The 19,102-nt window shown below is 46.4% G+C and overlaps 1 protein-coding gene across 1 annotated transcript in view; it reads left to right on the top strand.

The window, feature by feature from the left end:
* The window catches only part of LOC142246725 (uncharacterized), a 329,582-nt gene that overhangs the window by 25,437 nt on the left and 285,043 nt on the right, over positions 1–19,102 (top strand). The window contains exon 4 of the mRNA XM_075319778.1: positions 650–2,407. Within this exon, the coding sequence (XP_075175893.1) occupies positions 650–2,407 (1,758 nt within the window). The remainder of the gene's footprint in view (positions 1–649; positions 2,408–19,102) is intronic.

Raw genomic sequence — 19,102 nt, 5'->3', positions numbered from 1 at the left:
CATGTGATGTTTCCACTGAGCAGTGATCAGTAATCCACATTATTAGGCCTTTTTCACATTGCGTTTTACTTTCCGCCCACAGGTCCCGTCGGAGCATCCGTCCGAACCGCCCCTCCCCCACTCTGCAAAACGTGTTCCGGACGCATGCGCCCGAAAGGGCCATTCACTGTTATTCAGCGCACTGCGTTAGCGTTAGCTCTGTTTTGTGCCATTTTTTGCATATATATACGTTTCTGCAGACGGACACCCGAATGCAGTGGAGTACGTTCGGGTGTCCATCTGCAGAAACGTATATATGCAAAAAATGGCACAAAACAGAGCACACGCTAATGCAGTGCGCTCCATAACAGTGAATGGCCCTGTCGGGCGCATGCGTCCGGAACATGCTTTGCAGAGTTGGGGAGGGGCGGTTCGGACGGATGCTCCGACGGGACCTGTGAGCGGAAGGTAAAACTCAATGTGAAAGGGGCCTTACAATTGATTTCCTAGGCAATCATCACATTTTCTTAATGACACTTTAGACAGTCATTAATAGAATGCAATACAATTTCTACGACCTTTTTTACTTTAAATTTGTAATTTTCATATTTAGATTACTATAATTTAAGTTTATTTTGTTTAAAAATCAAATCCGTTTTCTTCTTGGCAGGTGACTGTACCAGTATCTCCGAAGGACATCTGATACCTTCATATTTTAAAGCAGATGATTGTAGCATCACACAAGATACATATGAAGAGCATGGAAACATCTCAAATATACTCTCAGCCAATCATCGGAAAGAACTATCATCTGATCCTGTTAAAGAACTATCTCCTAATCCATCAAAGACTGTTAAGCAAAACAATAGTGTCAGAAGTGTGAAAGATCAAAGAGCGCACACAAGGTTGAAGACCATTTCATGCTCAGAATGTGAGAAATGCTTTACAGATAAAACGAAATTTGCTATTCATTGGAGAATTCACATAGGAGTGAAGCCATTTTCATGCTCAGAATGTGGGAAATGTTTTAATTTCAAATATCAAATTCTTAGACATGAGAGAAGTCACACAGGGGAGAAGCCATTTTCATGCTCAGAATGTGGGAAATGTTTTAGTCAGAAATCTCAAATAGTTACACATGAGAGAATGCACACAGGGGAGAAACCATTTTCATGCTCAGAATGTGGGAAATGTTTTATGAGGAAATTTACTCTTCTTAGACACGAGAGAATTCACACAGGGGAGAAGCCATTTTCTTGCTCAGAATGTGGGAAATGTTTTAGTCGCAAATCTGATTTTCTTACACATGAGAGAATCCACACAGGGGAAAAGCCATTTTCCTGTTCAGAATGTGGGAAATGTTTTCATCATAAATCTCATCTTCTCACACATGAGAAAATTCACACAGGGTATAAGCCATTTTCTTGCTCAGAATGTGGGAAATGTTTTAGTCGCAAATCTCATCTTCTTACACATGAGAGAATTCACACAGGGGAGAAGCCATTTTCATGTTCAGAATGTGGGAAATGTTTTAGTCTCAAATTGTCTCTTGTTATACATGAGAGAATTCACACAGAGGAGAAGCCATTTTCTTGCTCAGAATGTGGGAAATCTTTTACAGATAGATCTTCTCTTCGTACACATCAGAGGCTTCACACAGGGGAGAAGCCATTTTCTTGCTCAGAGTGTGGGAAATCTTTTACAGATAGATCTTCTCTTCGTACACATGAGAGGCTTCACACAGGGGAGAAGCCATTTTCTTGCTCAGAGTGTGATAAATATTTTACAGATAGATCTTCTCTTCGTACACATGAGAGACTTCACACAGGAGAGAAGCCATTTTCTTGCTCAGAGTGTGACAAATCTTTTACAGATAGATCTTCTCTTCATATACATGAGAGGCTTCACACAGGGGAGAAGCCATTTTCTTGCTCAGAGTGTGGGAAATCTTTTACAGATAGATCTGCTCTTCGTACACATGAGAGAATTCACACGGGAGAGAAGCCATTTTCTTGCTCAGAATGTGGGAAATGTTTTACAGATAGACCAGCTCTTCGTAAACATGAGAGAATTCACACAGGGGAGAAGCCATTTTCATGTTCAGAATGTGGGAAATCTTTTACAGATAGATCTTCTCTTTGTACACATGAGAGGCTTCACACAGGGGAGAAGACATTTTCTTGCTCAGAATGTGGGAAATCTTTTACAGATAGATCTTCTCTTTGTACACATGAGAGGCTTCACACAGGGGAGAAGACATTTTCTTGCTCAGAATGTGGGAAATCTTTTACAGATAGATCTTCTCTTCGTACACATGAGAGGCTTCACACAGGGGAGAAGCCATTTTCATGTTCAGAATGTGGAAAATGTTTTCTTAGGAAATTACAACTTGTTAGACATCAAAGAACTCACACTGGGAAGAAGCCATGTTAACCTATTGGTGACAACCTAATTTTTTGGTTATATGTTTATACCAATAAAACAAATTACTATACTGCATAATAAGAAGTTGATACGTAACATTTACCTTCTGTCTACTATGTCAGCCTAAGGGTGCTTTTACACTGAGTTCCTCTCCCTGTTCAGTGATCCTGTCGAGGCCTTCATCCTTACCCCTCCCCTCAAAAAAAATGGGATTTGGACATATGCGCTGATGGGGCCACTGACTATAATGGTGCAGATGAAGTCTGTTGTGCACCATTTTCGGGGTTATATGCTTACTGGAGGTTGACACCCAGACGCAGTGTACTACAGCTGGGTGTGCGCCTCCAATAGGCGTATACGCCCGAAAATGGTGCGTGACAGAGCACACTGGGATTTCATCAGTGCATACATCAGAATCTTGTTTTGTGGGGGGTTCGGACGGAAGCTCCAATAGGACCAATGAACGGGGAGAGGAACGCAGTGTGAAAGCATGCTTATCAGTCAGATGTCCTTTTATTTTGCCAAAAGGGTTAAACATTTAGCAGCAAGTTTTAGCTTTGATTTATTTTAGACCAATTTACACAACTTATTTTTTAGGGGCATACTTGTTTTCAAGTGACTTTCAGGGGCCTATGTATTGGACAGTTCCTTGAAGGAATATCACTTTTAAAATGGCACCCCACAGAGTTCTGGATCCAGTCCTGGCTGAGGTGTATGCATAGAGGGGAAGCTCCCAAAACCCCCCAGAGAAACCGACTGATACAAGCCTCCCCGATCAAGTGGCCGAGCCAAGAACAACACAGCGGGCAACCGGAAGGTGGCAGCTATAGAACGGTACCTGTTGAGGAGTGCCGGCGGCGGAGAGCGATCCGGGAGAAGTGGCGACACTGACGGGCCGCGAGAAGAGGAAGGAACCAGCATGGCGCCGGCGAGTCTAACAGGGGAGGAGCCAGAGTTTCAGGCACGAGACGCGGTAAAACAGAGCTGGAGAGATGAGGGAGACGTGAGTGGGGTGACAGAGGAAGACTGAGCTGGAGAGCGATGGATGCAGGAGAACGAAGAGGGAGAATCGCAATGGGAAGATAAGGGTGATATGGAGGGAGAAGAGAGAGAGGAGGAAGATGGCGGCAAGGCAGGGGTGCATGGAGGAACAGGGGTGCATGGAGGAACAGGAGTGCTGGATGAAAACACAGACGAGCAGTACATGGCGAACAGCGCTGACCAGATTCACCAAAAGCTGAATGCAAGCTATAATACCCCTAACAAAGGGAATAAAAAGCATCCTGGTACCCTGCTTTCCCAAACCTGCAAGCTACTGGGAGAGGGAGGCAAAGGATCAGTGCAGACAAGGAGATCCAACAAAGCAGCACCACCTGCAGGACAAAACAAGTACACACAAGAGTTTAATGTGGACTATAAAAAACTAGCTGAAGAAGTGGCATCTCATCTGTCTAAAGAGATTAAGGTAGCCATTGAGGCAGCTATACAAACATCACTAGCTGCTATGCAAAAGCAGCTAAATGATCATGTAACTAGACTGTCAGAAACGGAACAGAGAATATCTGAATCTGAGTGGAAAGAGACCCACAGAGTAGGACCACTTAGACAACAGGAGGCGAATATAGGAGAGGGTCAAAACCCACATAAGAAAACTCCACCAAGAGACAGGTGATAATCAAGTACCTCGACTACAAGCACAAAGAGGAAATACTGAAGGCCTTTAGAAACCGAAAACGCCCACTGTAATATCAAGACAACAAACTGTTAATCTTTGGAGATTATTCGGCTGAAGTCTCCAAAAGGAAAAAGGAATTCAGTTCCTGAACAACAAAAAAGTAAAATGCCAGCTGCTATACCCTGCTACATTGAAAGGTAGAAACCCCAATGGTTCGTTTGCATATTACAAAGATTATAAGGAAGCAGAAAACATTTTCATGTCAGAGCACGACAAGAACCGGACGGATGGACAAGAGAGAGGACCTAAGGGAGGAGGGAATAGCAGAAGAGGATCTCCTACGGGCACAGGAAAAGACACAGGACAATCCAGGGGGCAAACGCAAGCAGAGGTCAGAGATTGAAGGAGACTAAAGGGTGCTTTACACGCTGCGACATCGCTAGCAATCTCGTTAGCGATGTGACACGCCAGATCGCAGATGCGATCTGCCGAGATCGCACATAGGTCGTTTTTATAGTGCCGGTCACATGTGCGATCTCGGCAGATCGCATCTGCAATCTGGCGTGTCACATCGCTAACGAGATCGATAGCGATGTCGCAGCGTGTAAAGCACCCTTAAGTCTAGGACAGCAGCACAGCCCTCACATAGGACACAGGGACCAGCTCTTTGAGAAGATTCAAGATATCTGAACTGAATTTTACTTGTTGTTCGATCGAGGAACGGTGTTGATGACAACTTGTTAAGAGGAGAGGAGAGAGACGTTGCGAAGGAGGTGGGAGGGTCCTCCAAATTCCAAGCCCCCTCCCTTTTTTTTTTAACTTTACTTCTAGGCTCAGGGATGCCTTTCAGATCCAAACGAAGTAGAACTGATCTGAACGGTCTGATGGCTCCCCAGAACCAGAGTTAAATCTGATTTGAAATTATTAATGAGGTTTCAGCATATTGTACTAATTTCTGCATAAGGTTGAAGGCCTTTCTATGTTGATGTTGATATGGGGATAGAATATGTATGTTATGGGGGGTGACTACGGAGCATAATATTTTGGCCAGGAAAAGGGCAAGTCACTAACATGGCGAAAAGCTCCGAAAATTTCTCAAAAGGGAAAGCTTGTTTCATAGTTATGTGTTTTGTTTTCTGTTATATTTACAAGGTGGGAAAAGGGAATGTCAATTTTGTGGTGCAGATTGTAAACTTAAGCGGGCGTTACACGCTACGATATCGTTAATGAATAATCATCGGGGTCACGTTGTTTGTGACGCACATCTGGCGTCATTAACTATATTGCAGTGTGTGACATTTATATGCGTCCTAAATCGATCGCAAAAGTGGCAAAAATCGTTTGCCGTGGAGAGGTCGTCCTAAAACAAAAAATCATTTTCTTCTAATTAGCAATGTTGTTCCTCGTTCTTGCGGTAGCACACATCGCTGTGTATGATACCGCAGGAGCGAGGAACATCTCCTTACCTGCCTCCACCGGCTATACGGAAGGAAGGAGGTGGGCGGGATGTTATGTCCCACTCAGCTCAGCCCCTCTGCTTCTATTGGACCACTGCCGTGTGACGTCGCTGTGATGCCGCACGACCCGCCCCCTTAGAAAGGAGGCAGATCGCCGGCCAGAGCGACGTTGCAGGACAGGTAAGTGCGTGTGACAGGGGTAAGCGACGTTGTGCACGACGGGCAGAAATTTCCCCGTGTCGCACAACCGACGGGGGCGGGTACGATCGCATGCGATCTCGCTAGCGAGATCGCAGCATGTAAAGCCCGCTATAGTGTCGGTCGTCTCTAGAGATGAGCGAACCGGTCCCGGTTCGGCTCGAGGCGGTTCGCCGAACGGGGGGTCTGGCTCGAGTTCGGCTCGTCGAACGTTCGACGAACCGAACTCGAGCCCATAGGAAACAATGGCAGGCAATCACAAACACAGTAAAACACCTAGAAAACACCCTGAAAGGTGTCCAAAAGGTGACAAACAACTCACAACATAACACAAACACATGGGAAAGTGACAAGGACATATACTCATGTGAAAACAAAACAGCTGGACAAGGAAAAAGAGGGAGACACACAGATATATGAGTATATGCAAAGAAACATCGATTCCATTATTGTGCAACTTGAGCCCTGCTCATTTTAGGCTTCCAATCTGGATAAATTGCCTGAGCTCGCCACGTACGCCTTGAGGATCTTGTCGTGTCCTGCAGCCAGCGTTCTCTCGGAACCTGTCTTCAGTGCTGCTGGGGGTCTGCTGGCAGATAAGCACACGTGTCTGTCCACTGACAATGTGGACCTGGCTCTCAGAGGACTTTTCTTCCCCTGGGTCAGCCAGGGGAGGCGAAAGGCACGCGTATTTTTGAGAGTGCTTCATGCAAAGCATCTTTTTCTTTGTCAAAAGGGGGGCTCAACCGATGCCAGTCAAGTGGGGTGTGTGTGGCCCAGTTAGTGGCAACGAGGGAGACTGTGGTTGGAGTCCCCTCGCTGTGTCTCTAAAAGAACCAAGATGAACAAGTCATGGCTCTCAGAGGACTTTTCTTCCCCTGGGTCAGCCAGGGGACGGGAAAGGCACGCGTATTTTTGAGAGTGCTTCATGCAAAGCATCTTTTTCTTTTTCAAAAGGGGGCTCAACCGATGCCAGTCAAGTGGGGTGTGTGTGGCCCAGTTAGTGGCAACGAGGGAGACTGTGGTTGGAGTCCCCTCGCTGTGTCTCTAAAAGAACCAAGATGAACAAGTCATGGCTCTCAGAGGACTTTTCTTCCCCTGGGTCAGCCAGGGGACGGGAAAGGCACGCGTATTTTTGAGAGTGCTTCATGCAAAGCATCTTTTTCTTTTTCAAAAGGGGGCTCAACCGATGCCAGTCAAGTGGGGTGTGTGTGGCCCAGTTAGTGGCAACGAGGGAGACTGTGGTTGGAGTCCCCTCACTGTGTCTCTAAAAGAACCAAGATGAACAAGTCATGGCTCTCAGAGGACTTTTCTTCCCCTGGGTCAGCCAGGGGACGGGAAAGGCACGCGTATTTTTGAGAGTGCTTCATGCAAAGCATCTTTTTCTTTTTCAAAAGGGGGCTCAACCGATGCCAGTCAAGTGGGGTGTGTGTGGCCCAGTTAGTGGCAACGAGGGAGACTGTGGTTGGAGTCCCCTCGCTGTGTCTCTAAAAGAACCAAGATGAACAAGTCATGGCTCTCAGAGGACTTTTCTTCCCCTGGGTCAGCCAGGGGACGGGAAAGGCACGCGTATTTTTGAGAGTGCTTCATGAAAAGCATCTTTTTCTTTGTCAAAAGGGGGGGTCAACCGATGCCAGTCAAGTGGGGTGTGTGTGGCCCAGTTAGTGGCAACGAGGGAGACTGTGGTTGGAGTCCCCTCGCTGTGTCTCTAAAAGAACCAAGATGAACAAGTCATGGCTCTCAGAGGACTTTTCTTCCCCTGGGTCAGCCAGGGGACGGGAAAGGCACGCGTATTTTTGAGAGTGCTTCATGCAAAGCATCTTTTTCTTTGTCAAAAGGGGGGGTCAACCGATGCCAGTCAAGTGGGGTGTGTGTGGCCCAGTTAGTGGCAACGAGGGAGACTGTGGTTGGAGTCCCCTCGCTGTGTCTCTAAAAGAACCAAGATGAACAAGTCATGGCTCTCAGAGGACTTTTCTTCCCCTGGGTCAGCCAGGGGACGGGAAAGGCACGCGTATTTTTGAGAGTGCTTCATGCAAAGCATCTTTTTCTTTGTCAAAAGGGGGGGTCAACCGATGCCAGTCAAGTGGGGTGTGTGTGGCCCAGTTAGTGGCAACGAGGGAGACTGTGGTTGGAGTCCCCTCGCTGTGTCTCTAAAAGAACCAAGATGAACAAGTCATGGCTCTCAGAGGACTTTTCTTCCCCTGGGTCAGCCAGGGGACGGGAAAGGCACGCGTATTTTTGAGAGTGCTTCATGCAAAGCATCTTTTTCTTTTTCAAAAGGGGGCTCAACCGATGCCAGTCAAGTGGGGTGTGTGTGGCCCAGTTAGTGGCAACGAGGGAGACTGTGGTTGGAGTCCCCTCGCTGTGTTTTACATGCTTTTAGAAGGGCATGAAATGGCTTGGAGGTTGACTTTCATCATATGCAAACTGTTGGCTACCAAAATGCTGCCTTTCCAACAACTGTGGTTATAGGCAATGAGGAACATACTGATGAAGATGAGACGCAGATACCCGATTGGGATGACAACTTAAATATTCGGTCAGGGCAAGAAGAAACTCGGTCTGAGGGGTAGGGGAGTGCAAACACAACAATTGATGATTAAGTTCTAGATCACACCTACTGTCAACCCACAGTCAGACACTCGAGGAGGTCAACAGAGGCGGTGGAGGAGGATGCAACCGACGTCGAAGTAACCTGGCGCCTTCCTGGACACAGTCGGAGCACTGGTAGCACGTCTACAACTGCATCCTCAGCCACCACTCTGCCTCTGAGCATTATTCGGGGTGGATCAACAGGTCGCATGGCCTCTAAGCCTTGCCTAGCCAGGTCCTTTTTTGACATAGAAAAAGATCGCCCAAATTATGTGATCTGTAAAATTTGTCATGGTTCTCTTAGTAGAGGTCAAAACCTCAGCAGTTTGACAACTTCTTCCATGAATCGTCACATGAATAAATATCATATGGCCCGATGGGAAGCTCACCGTGCTGCAATGCGGCCTAGCGGAGCGAACCATCCACCGCCTGCCCCTTCCAGTGCATCCGCGCGCTCGTCATCTTCTAGGACTGTGGGGACAGCTGTCACACCTGTTTTTCCACCCACAACTTCCACCACTGTAACCGCAACAGGCAGTTTGCTTGGTAGGTCGTCAGTTGGTTTGGAAGGGGAAACAAGTGAGTGTGTACAGCTCTCTCAGACATCGATAGCACCAACTTTGGATGAAGGCAACATCATGTCTCCGCCTGCACTTTCCTCACAAAGCTGCATTTTTCCAGGGACACCCGACTCAACACCGTCTACACACAGCAGCCAGATCTCTGTCCCTCAGATGTGGTCAAATAAAAGGCCACTTCCTGCGACCCATGACAAAGCGAAGAGGTTGACTCTATCCCTCTGTAAGCTGTTGACTACAGAAATGCTGCCTTTCCGCCTAGTGGACACACAGGATTTTAGAGACCTTATGTCTGTCGCTGTGCCCCAGTACCAGATGCCTAGTCGCCACTACTTCTCTAAGAAAGGTGTGCCCGCGCTACACCAGCATGTCGCACACAACATCACCGCTTCCTTGAGAAACTCTGTGTGTGAACGGGTGCATTTCACCACCGATACTTGGACCAGTAAGCATGGACAGGGACGTTACATGTCGCTGACTGGCCACTGGGTAACTATGGTGATAGATGGTGAAGGGTCTGCTGCACAAGTCTTGCCGTCCCCACGACTTGTGTGTCAATCCTCTGTCTGTCCAAGTTCCGCCACTGCTTCTGCATCCTCCACCTCATCTGGGTCCTCCACCTCCGCCCCAAGCCTGCCTGGTCAGGCCACCAGCGTTCTCACTGCGCAGAAGGAATCACGCACCCCTCATTACTATGCTGGTAGCAGAGCGCAACGGCATCAGGCGGTCTTTAGCTTGACATGTCTTTGAAATAGGAGTCACACAGCGACTGAGTTGTGGGCAGCTCTGGAGACTGATTTTGATAAATGGTTGTCTCCACTCAACCTGCAGCCTGGTAAGGCCGTGTGCGACAATGCTGCAAACCTGGGTGCGGCCCTTCGCCTGGGCAAGGTGACACACGTGCCTTGTATGGCTCACGTGTTTAACCTTGTTGTCCAGCAATTTTTAACACACTATCCCGGCCTAGATGGCCTTCTGACCAGGGCACGGAAACTGTCTGCAGTGCTCACTTCCGCCGTTCAACCGCCGCACCTGAGCGACTTGCATCGCTCCAGAAGTCTTTCGGCCTGCCGGTTCATCGCCTGAAATGCGATGTGGCGACACGCTGGAATTCAACTCTCCACATGTTACAGCGACTGTGGCAGCACCGGCGAGCCCTGGTGCAATACGTCATGATGTATAGCCTGGGCCAACGAGATGCAGAAGTGGGGCAGATCACCCTGATGGAGTGATCTCAGATCAAGGACCTATGCACCCTTCTGCACAGTTTCGACATGGCGACGAATATGTTTAGCGCTGACAATGCCATTATCAGCATGACGATTACAGTCATTTACATGCTGGAGCACACGCTAAACACTATTCGTAGTCAGGGGGTGGGACAACAGGAAGGGGAGGAACTACAGGAGGATTCATATGCGCAAGACACAACAACATCACCAAGGTCCAGACGTTCATCATCACCAACGCGGCAGGCATGGGACCATGGGGGACAGGGATCAACAAGGGCGCATGGTAGCAGGTGAGATGTTGAGGAAGGTGCAGGAGGACATGAAGATATGGAGGACGAACTGTCCATGGACATGGAAGACTCAGCAGATGAGGGGGACCTTGGTCAAATTTCAGTTGAAAGAGGTTGGGGGGAGATGACAGAGGAAGAAAGAACGGTTAGCACCTCTATGCCACAAACACAGCGTGGACTTGGTGCGCATGGCTGCGCAAGACACATGAGTGCCTTCTTGTTGCACTACCTCCAACATGACCCTCGTATTGTCAAAATTAGAAGTGATGATGACTACTGGCTTGCCACACTATTAGATCCCCGGGACAAGTCCAAATTTTGTGACATAATTCCACCCATAGAAAGGGACGCACGTATGCAGGAGTATCAGCAGAAGCTGTTACTCGATCTTAGCTCGGCTTTTCCACCAAACAACCGTGCAGGTGAAGGGAGTGATTCTCCCAGTTGTAACTTGACAAACATGGGACGGCCTCGTCATCTTCAACAGTCTACCCGTACCAGTAGGACCGTATCTGGTGCTGGTAACAGCAATTTTATGGAATCTTTTCATAATTTTTTTAGACCCTCCTTTGCAAGGCCACCAGAGACAACAAGTCTGACACATAGTCAACGGATGGAGAGGATGATACAGGAGTATCTCCAAATGAACATCGATGCAATGACTTTGCAAATGGAGCCTTGCTCCTTTTGTGCTTCAAATCTAGAAAAATGTCAAGAGCTCTCCAGTTACGCCTCGAAGATTTTGTCGTGTCCAGCTGCCAGCGTTGTCTCTGAACGTGTCTTCAGTGCTGCTGGGTGTGTGCTGACAGATAAGCGCACGCGTCTGTCCAGTGACAATGTGGACAGACTGACGTTCATCAAAATGAACAAGTCATGGATCCAGAAGGAATTTACTACCCCTGTGTCATCCTGGGGAGAGTAAATGCTTGTGGATTTGGAATGTGCTTGATGCAAATCAAAACATCCTGTTTGCAACTAGGGCACAAGTGCTGCCACTGATAAGGTGTCTGTGTGGGGCCCAATTTTTGGAAAAAAAGGGAGACTCCGCTTGGAGTAACCCTTGCTTGCTGTGTTTTTTAAAAATGATACAAGATGAACAGATCTGAAGGCAAGATGAAGCCAACATCATGTCTCCGCCTGCACTTTTCTCACAAACCTGCATTTTTCCAGGGACACCCTACTCAACACCGTCTACAGACAGCAGCCAGATCTCTGTCCCTCAGATGTGGTCAAATAAAAGGCCACTTACTGCGACCCATGACAAAGCTAAGTGGTTGACTCTATCCCTCTGTAAGCTGTTGGCTACCGAAATGCTGCCTTTACGCGTAGTGGACACACAGGATTTTACAGACCTTATGTCTGTCGCTGTGCCCCAGTACCAGATGCCCAATCACCACTGCTTCTCCAAGAAAAGCATGCCCGCGCTACACCGGCATGTCGCACACAACATCACCACTTCCTTGAGAAAATCTGTGTGCGACAGGGTGCATTTCAACACAGATACTTGGACCAGTAAGCATAGACAGGGTCATTACATGTCACTGACTGGGCACTGGCAAACTATGGTGAGAGATGGAGAAGGGTCTGCTGTACAAGTCTTGCCGTCCCCACGAGTTGTTTCAATCCTTGTTCTGTATGTAGAAGTTAATACACTGCTTCTGCCTCTTCAACCTCGTGTGGGTCCTCTACCTTTGCGCAAACCCTGTGTGGTCAGGCCACCCTTCCTTGCAACTGCGCACAAGGACTACCACACACCTCCTTACTATGCTGGCAGCAGAGCTCAATGCCATCAGGCGGTCAAAGTTTTACTTTGAAATGTATGGGAAATGTGAGTCACACCGCTATTACAGAGAATAGTAGTCAGGCAGGGTCAAAACATTAATTGAGGAACAGGAACAGAATGGGACGGCCAGGACTTAATCAGAAAACAAGCAGAGGTGAAATGCGTATCGGCCAACAAGGTACATAAACAGCAAGCAGGAAAAGTAGTCAGGTAACAAGCACACAAAATCATAAAACTGAACTGGGGGTAAAATTAACCAGAGGTTCATAGCTATGTCTGGCAGTGGTCTGCAGACAGGATGGGCATAAAAAAGGGTGTGGTGTCTTCCCATTGGTTGTAGCTGAATGATGGTATTTCATCTGTGAGATACCCACCAGCTACATTCAGCCAGAGATTCTGCATCTGTCAAGGTAATGCAGCCCAGTGGGTGAGCATAACCTGCGTCCACCTGCGCCGCTGGCATCGACTACTCTCCCATCATCAGCACTATTCATGAAAGGAACACGTTGTCACCTGGCGACCGGAGTACAAATTGACGGAGCGGACTCCGTTGGTGACTTAACAGCCGTGTGCGGCAATGATGCAAACCTGGCTGCGGGCCATCCTCAGGGCAATGTGACACACGTGCCTTTTATGGCTCACGTGTTGATCCGAATTCTCCAGCAATTTTTAAAACACCATCACGGCCTACATGGCCTTGTGCAGCGGGCACGCTCGCTATGTGCTCACTTCCATCGTGCGCACACAGCAGCTCAACAACTTTCATCACTCCGGAAGTCTTAGGGTCTGGCAGTTAAACGCCGGAAATGCGATGTTCCGACACGCAGGAATTGGAATCTGCACATGTTGCAGCGTGTGTGGCAGCACCGCAGAGCCCTGCTGAAATACGGTAAGACATATAGCCTGGGATAAGTTGATCCAGAGGTGGTGCAGATCACGCTGCTGGAGTGGTGTCAGATCAAGGACCTATGCACCCTGCTACACAGTTTTGAAATGTCGACGAAGATGTTTAGCACTGGCAATGTCATTCTCAGCGTGACAATTCTGGTCATCTACATGATGGAGCACACTGTAATTATTATTCGGAGTCAGGTGTTGGGACAAGAGGAAGGGGAGGAAGTACAGGAGGAGTCATATGCGGAAGGGATAACAAGATCTACGAGGTCCAGATGGTCAGCGGCACCTATGCGGCAGTCATGGTGAGGGAGAGGGATTAACAAGGGCGCATAGTATCAGCAAAAAGTGTTGATGAAAGTGCAGGAGCCCATGAAGAAATGGAGGACGAACTGGCGATGGGCATGGAAGACTCAGCAGATGAGTGAGAGCTTGCTCACATTTCGGTTGTGCGAGGTTGTGGGTAGAGGGCAGAGGAAGGATGCACGATTCTCACCTCTCTGCCACCAACACACCAAGGACTTGGTCCTCCTGGATGCACAAGACACATGAGCGCCTTCTTGCTGCACTACCTACATGACCCTCGGATTGTATGAATTTGAAGTAATCCTGAATACTGGGTTGCCACACTGTTAGATCCCCGGTACAAGACAAAATTTGGCGAACTAATTCCTGCCATAGAAATAGACGCACGTATACAGGAGTATCTGCAGAATGTGGTACGCAATCTTAGATCTACTTTTCCACTAAACACCAGTGCTGCACAGAGTGAATCTCAACACTTTGTCATGGATAGGAGGAAATGGTCTTTTACTTGTCCACATCGGAGGGACCGAGGGATGGCTGCTGTGCTGAGATGGCGTTGAGTACGGTGTCCCTGCACAGTTGCACTTTTGGTCATATCCCAAAATGAGTTGAAAAAGGACAGATGCTGTTGGAAAGGGGAACAGGTGTGTTGGAAAGGGGAAAAAAATTTTGGTCCGTGGATTTGGTGGTTAAACAACTGTAACATTTGCTGAAGAAACAACATCTGTTACAGTGGGACTGGCAGATTTGGATAAAGTGGTATATAATCTGTGACCGCTATATAACAAAAATTAATAAGAAAAGAAAGAGAAAGGTATATATCACCTTCAGCAGTCAGTGTCCACCGTGCTCCCAGTTGGAAAAGGAGAGGTTGGCAACTTGAAGGTTTGGTGGAGGATACAGAGCTGTGTGGCTATGAAACTAATAGTAGCCTGAACCGAGTTAGACGCCATTCGGATCTGGAGACTGTGAGCCCTGTTAGCGTCACAGGGTCCACATGCCCACCCAGCCCAGGAACTCCCTGTTAACAACACAGGGGCCATTGAGTACGCTGACCGTGTGCGTAGGGGCCACACCTGTGGACAGCAGGCGCATCAGCAGCAGCAGGCCTGTTAATGCCACTGGGCTGCACAAGCAGGACTGTTAGGACAGGAGCTGGTCTTAACCGTTCTGCGTTACCAACTGTGGTGGTGGCCTGCATCCACCACCCTATCCCTGCCTACCTCTGGCCTAAAGCCGCAATGGGTTCAACACATGGAGGTGTGCTCTTTCGGAGCATAATAGAAGACTGCGCACCTCCTTGTTGGCTCCAGCCCCTTTTATAACCTGGGTCCGCCCCAAACCAGGGTGAACCACAATGCACCTCCTGGAGACAAAAGCAGAGTGACACGTCATGAGTGGCATAACTAGCGTCCTATTTGGAAACGCAACTTCAATGATGACCTCATGGCTGCCATGACCCAAACACCTCACCAGTCATCGTCTGACCATCAATAATGCGGTGACAAGTCATAGGTGTGGGCCTCTGCAAGCCATTTGGGAGGACACCTGATGCCCTGTGGTCTATATGGGACCCCCACATCAGGGCCAGGGCCAAAGAGTTCATTACCGGACCTAGTCTCTGATGCAGGAAGTGCCTGAGCATGCTCAGTAGCATGAAATACAGTCTCTGAAAAAAGACTATCAGCTTTAGCATGGTGTCTAGGCACAAAACAGGACTTAGACCCGGCACAGAATGCAAGCACCTGTGCAAAGAGGCTTTTCACACTTAGTGTGGGAGCATGCGCTGTATCCCGAAATGAAGACTTAGCGTCAGGAATGGCACAGTCAGGCTGAGCATACTCACTAGGCGAAACACTGTAATTATGCTGCAGCTGGGGTACATCGGCACACGCATGCGCACTAGCTGCCTCTCCACACTTAGACGTGGAGGGGAAATTTGTCTTGGAGATGCTGTCTATGAACAGAAGGAAAAGCTAAAGGAAGCCTGACTTTCTATCCCTCCGAATTATGAAATGCAGCAATGAATTCCATGAGTTTGCTATAACATTAGCGTAGCTAAATGTGCATGAGGGTGTGATGTAGAGGTGCTAGAAATAGCTTGTCACCAGTGGGGCACTAATGGAATACAACAGCCAGTTCTATGATGCCACAAAATGGCAGTATTTTGTGCTATCATTATAGCTTATTAAAAACAGAGCACGAGGTTGTCATGCAGAGGTGCTGCACATAGATTTGCAGTAGTGTGAATAGACAAAAGTACAATAGCCACGTTTAGGATACAACTAGGTACACTGAGTGTTTGCTAGTATAATGGCTGAGTTTAAAAAAGTTTGAGTGTGCAATGCAGGCAGATGTCCTGCAAATATCGTTCCAATACTGTGAATTGACAAAAGTACAATAGCCACGTTTAGGATACAACTAGGTACAGTGAGTGTTTGCTAGTATAATGGCTGAGTTTAAAAAAGTTTGAGTGTGCAATGCAGGCAGACGTGCTGCAAATAACGTTCCAATACTGTGAATAGACAAAAGTACAATAGCCACGTTTAGGATACAACTAGGTACACTGAGTGTTTGCTACTATAAATGGCTGAGTTTAAAAAAGTTTGAGTGTGCAATGCAGGCAGACGTGCTGCAAATAACGTTCCAATACTGTGAATTGACAAAAGTACAATAGCCACGTTTAGGATACAACTAGGTACAGTGAGTGTTTGCTAGTATAATGGCTGAGTTTAAAAAAGTTTGAGTGTGCAATGCAGGCAGACGTGCTGCAAATAACGTTCCAATACTGTGAATTGACAAAAGTACAATAGCCACGTTTAGGATACAACTAGGTACAGTGAGTGTTTGCTAGTATAATGGCTGAGTTTAAAAAAGTTTGAGTGTGCAATGCAGGCAGACGTGCTGCAAATAACGTTCCAATACTGTGAATTGACAAAAGTACAATAGCCACGTTTAGGATACAACTAGGTACAGTGAGTGTTTGCTAGTATAATGGCTGAGTTTAAAAAAGTTAGAGTGTGCAATGCAGGCAGACGTGCTGCAAATATCGTTCCAATACTGTGAATAGACAAAAGTAAAATAGCCACGTTTAGGATACAACTAGGTACACTGAGTGTTTGCTAGTATAATGGCTGAGTTTAAAAAAGTTAGAGTGTGCAATGCAGGCAGACGTGCTGCAAATAACGTTCCAATACTGTGAATAGACAAAAGTACAATAGCCACGTTTAGGATACAACTAGGTACACTGAGTGTTTGCTACTATAAATGGCTGAGTTTAAAAAAGTTTGAGTGTGCAATGCAGGCAGACGTGCTGCAAATAACGTTCCAATACTGTGAATTGACAAAAGTACAATAGCCACGTTTAGGATACAACTAGGTACACTGAGTGTTTGCTACTATAAATGGCTGAGTTTAAAAAAGTTTGAGTGTGCAATGCAGGCAGACGTGCTGCAAATAACGTTCCAATACTGTGAATTGACAAAAGTACAATAGCCACGTTTAGGATACAACTAGGTACACTGAGTGTTTGCTACTATAAATGGCTGAGTTTAAAAAAGTTTGAGTGTGCAATGCAGGCAGACGTGCTGCAAATATCGTTCCAATACTGTGAATAGACAAAAGTACAATAGCCACGTTTAGGATACAACTAGGTACACTGAGTGTTTGCTAGTATAATGGCTTAGTAACAATGAGTTGTAGTGTGCAATGCAGGCAGACGTGCTCTGCAAATGTCTTTGCACTAGTGGGACTATAGCAAAGTCCAATAGCCACGTTTAGGATGCCACTAGGTACACTGAGTGTTTGCTAGTAAAATTGCTTAGTTTAAAAAAGTTTGAGTGTGCAATGCAGGCAGATGTCCTGCAAATATCGTTCCAATACTGTGAATTGACAAAAGTACAATAGCCACGTTTAGGATACAACTAGGTACAGTGAGTGTTTGCTAGTATAATGGCTGAGTTTAAAAAAGTTTGAGTGTGCAATGCAGGCAGACGTGCTGCAAATAACGTTCCAATACTGTGAATAGACAAAAGTACAATAGCCACGTTTAGGATACAACTAGGTACACTGAGTGTTTGCTACTATAAATGGCTGAGTTTAAAAAAGTTTGAGTGTGCAATGCAGGCAGACGTGCTGCAAATAACGTTCCAATACTGTGAATTGACAAAAGTACAATAGCCACGTTTAGGATACAACTAGGTACAGTGAGTGTTTGCTAGTATAATGGCTGAGTTTAAAAAAGTTTGAGTGTGCAATGCAGGCAGACGTGCTGCAAATAACGTTCCAATACTGTGAATTGACAAAAGTACAATAGCCACGTTTAGGATACAACTAGGTACAGTGAGTGTTTGCTAGTATAATGGCTGAGTTTAAAAAAGTTTGAGTGTGCAATGCAGGCAGACGTGCTGCAAATAACGTTCCAATACTGTGAATTGACAAAAGTACAATAGCCACGTTTAGGATACAACTAGGTACAGTGAGTGTTTGCTAGTATAATGGCTGAGTTTAAAAAAGTTAGAGTGTGCAATGCAGGCAGACGTGCTGCAAATATCGTTCCAATACTGTGAATAGACAAAAGTAAAATAGCCACGTTTAGGATACAACTAGGTACACTGAGTGTTTGCTAGTATAATGGCTGAGTTTAAAAAAGTTAGAGTGTGCAATGCAGGCAGACGTGCTGCAAATAACGTTCCAATACTGTGAATAGACAAAAGTACAATAGCCACGTTTAGGATACAACTAGGTACACTGAGTGTTTGCTACTATAAATGGCTGAGTTTAAAAAAGTTTGAGTGTGCAATGCAGGCAGACGTGCTGCAAATATCGTTCCAATACTGTGAATAGACAAAAGTACAATAGCCACGTTTAGGATACAACTAGGTACACTGAGTGTTTGCTAGTATAATGGCTTAGTAACAATGAGTTGTAGTGTGCAATGCAGGCAGACGTGCTCTGCAAATGTCTTTGCACTAGTGGGACTATAGCAAAGTCCAATAGCCACGTTTAGGATGCCACTAGGTACACTGAGTGTTTGCTAGTAAAATTGCTTAGTTTAAAAAAGTTGGAGTGTGCAATGCAGGCAGATGTCCTGCAAATATCGTTCCAATACTGTGAATTGACAAAAGTACAATAGCCACGTTTAGGATACAACTAGGTACAGTGAGTGTTTGCTAGTATAATGGCTGAGTTTAAAAAAGTTTGAGTGTGCAATGCAGGCAGACGTGCTGCAAATAACGTTCCAATACTGTGAATAGACAAAAGTACAATAGCCACGTTTAGGATACAACTAGGTACACTGAGTGTTTGCTACTATAAATGGCTGAGTTTAAAAAAGTTTGAGTGTGCAATGCAGGCAGACGTGCTGCAAATAACGTTCCAATACTGTGAATTGACAAAAGTACAATAGCCACGTTTAGGATACAACTAGGTACAGTGAGTGTTTGCTAGTATAATGGCTGAGTTTAAAAAAGTTTGAGTGTGCAATGCAGGCAGACGTGCTGCAAATAACGTTCCAATACTGTGAATTGACAAAAGTACAATAGCCACGTTTAGGATACAACTAGGTACAGTGAGTGTTTGCTAGTATAATGGCTGAGTTTAAAAAAGTTTGAGTGTGCAATGCAGGCAGACGTGCTGCAAATAACGTTCCAATACTGTGAATTGACAAAAGTACAATAGCCACGTTTAGGATAC

Source organism: Anomaloglossus baeobatrachus, chromosome 7 (genome assembly GCF_048569485.1).
Source record: "Anomaloglossus baeobatrachus isolate aAnoBae1 chromosome 7, aAnoBae1.hap1, whole genome shotgun sequence".
In the NCBI taxonomy this organism is placed as follows: domain Eukaryota; kingdom Metazoa; phylum Chordata; class Amphibia; order Anura; family Aromobatidae; genus Anomaloglossus; species Anomaloglossus baeobatrachus.
This window is presented reverse-complemented; position numbering and strand designations above follow the sequence as displayed.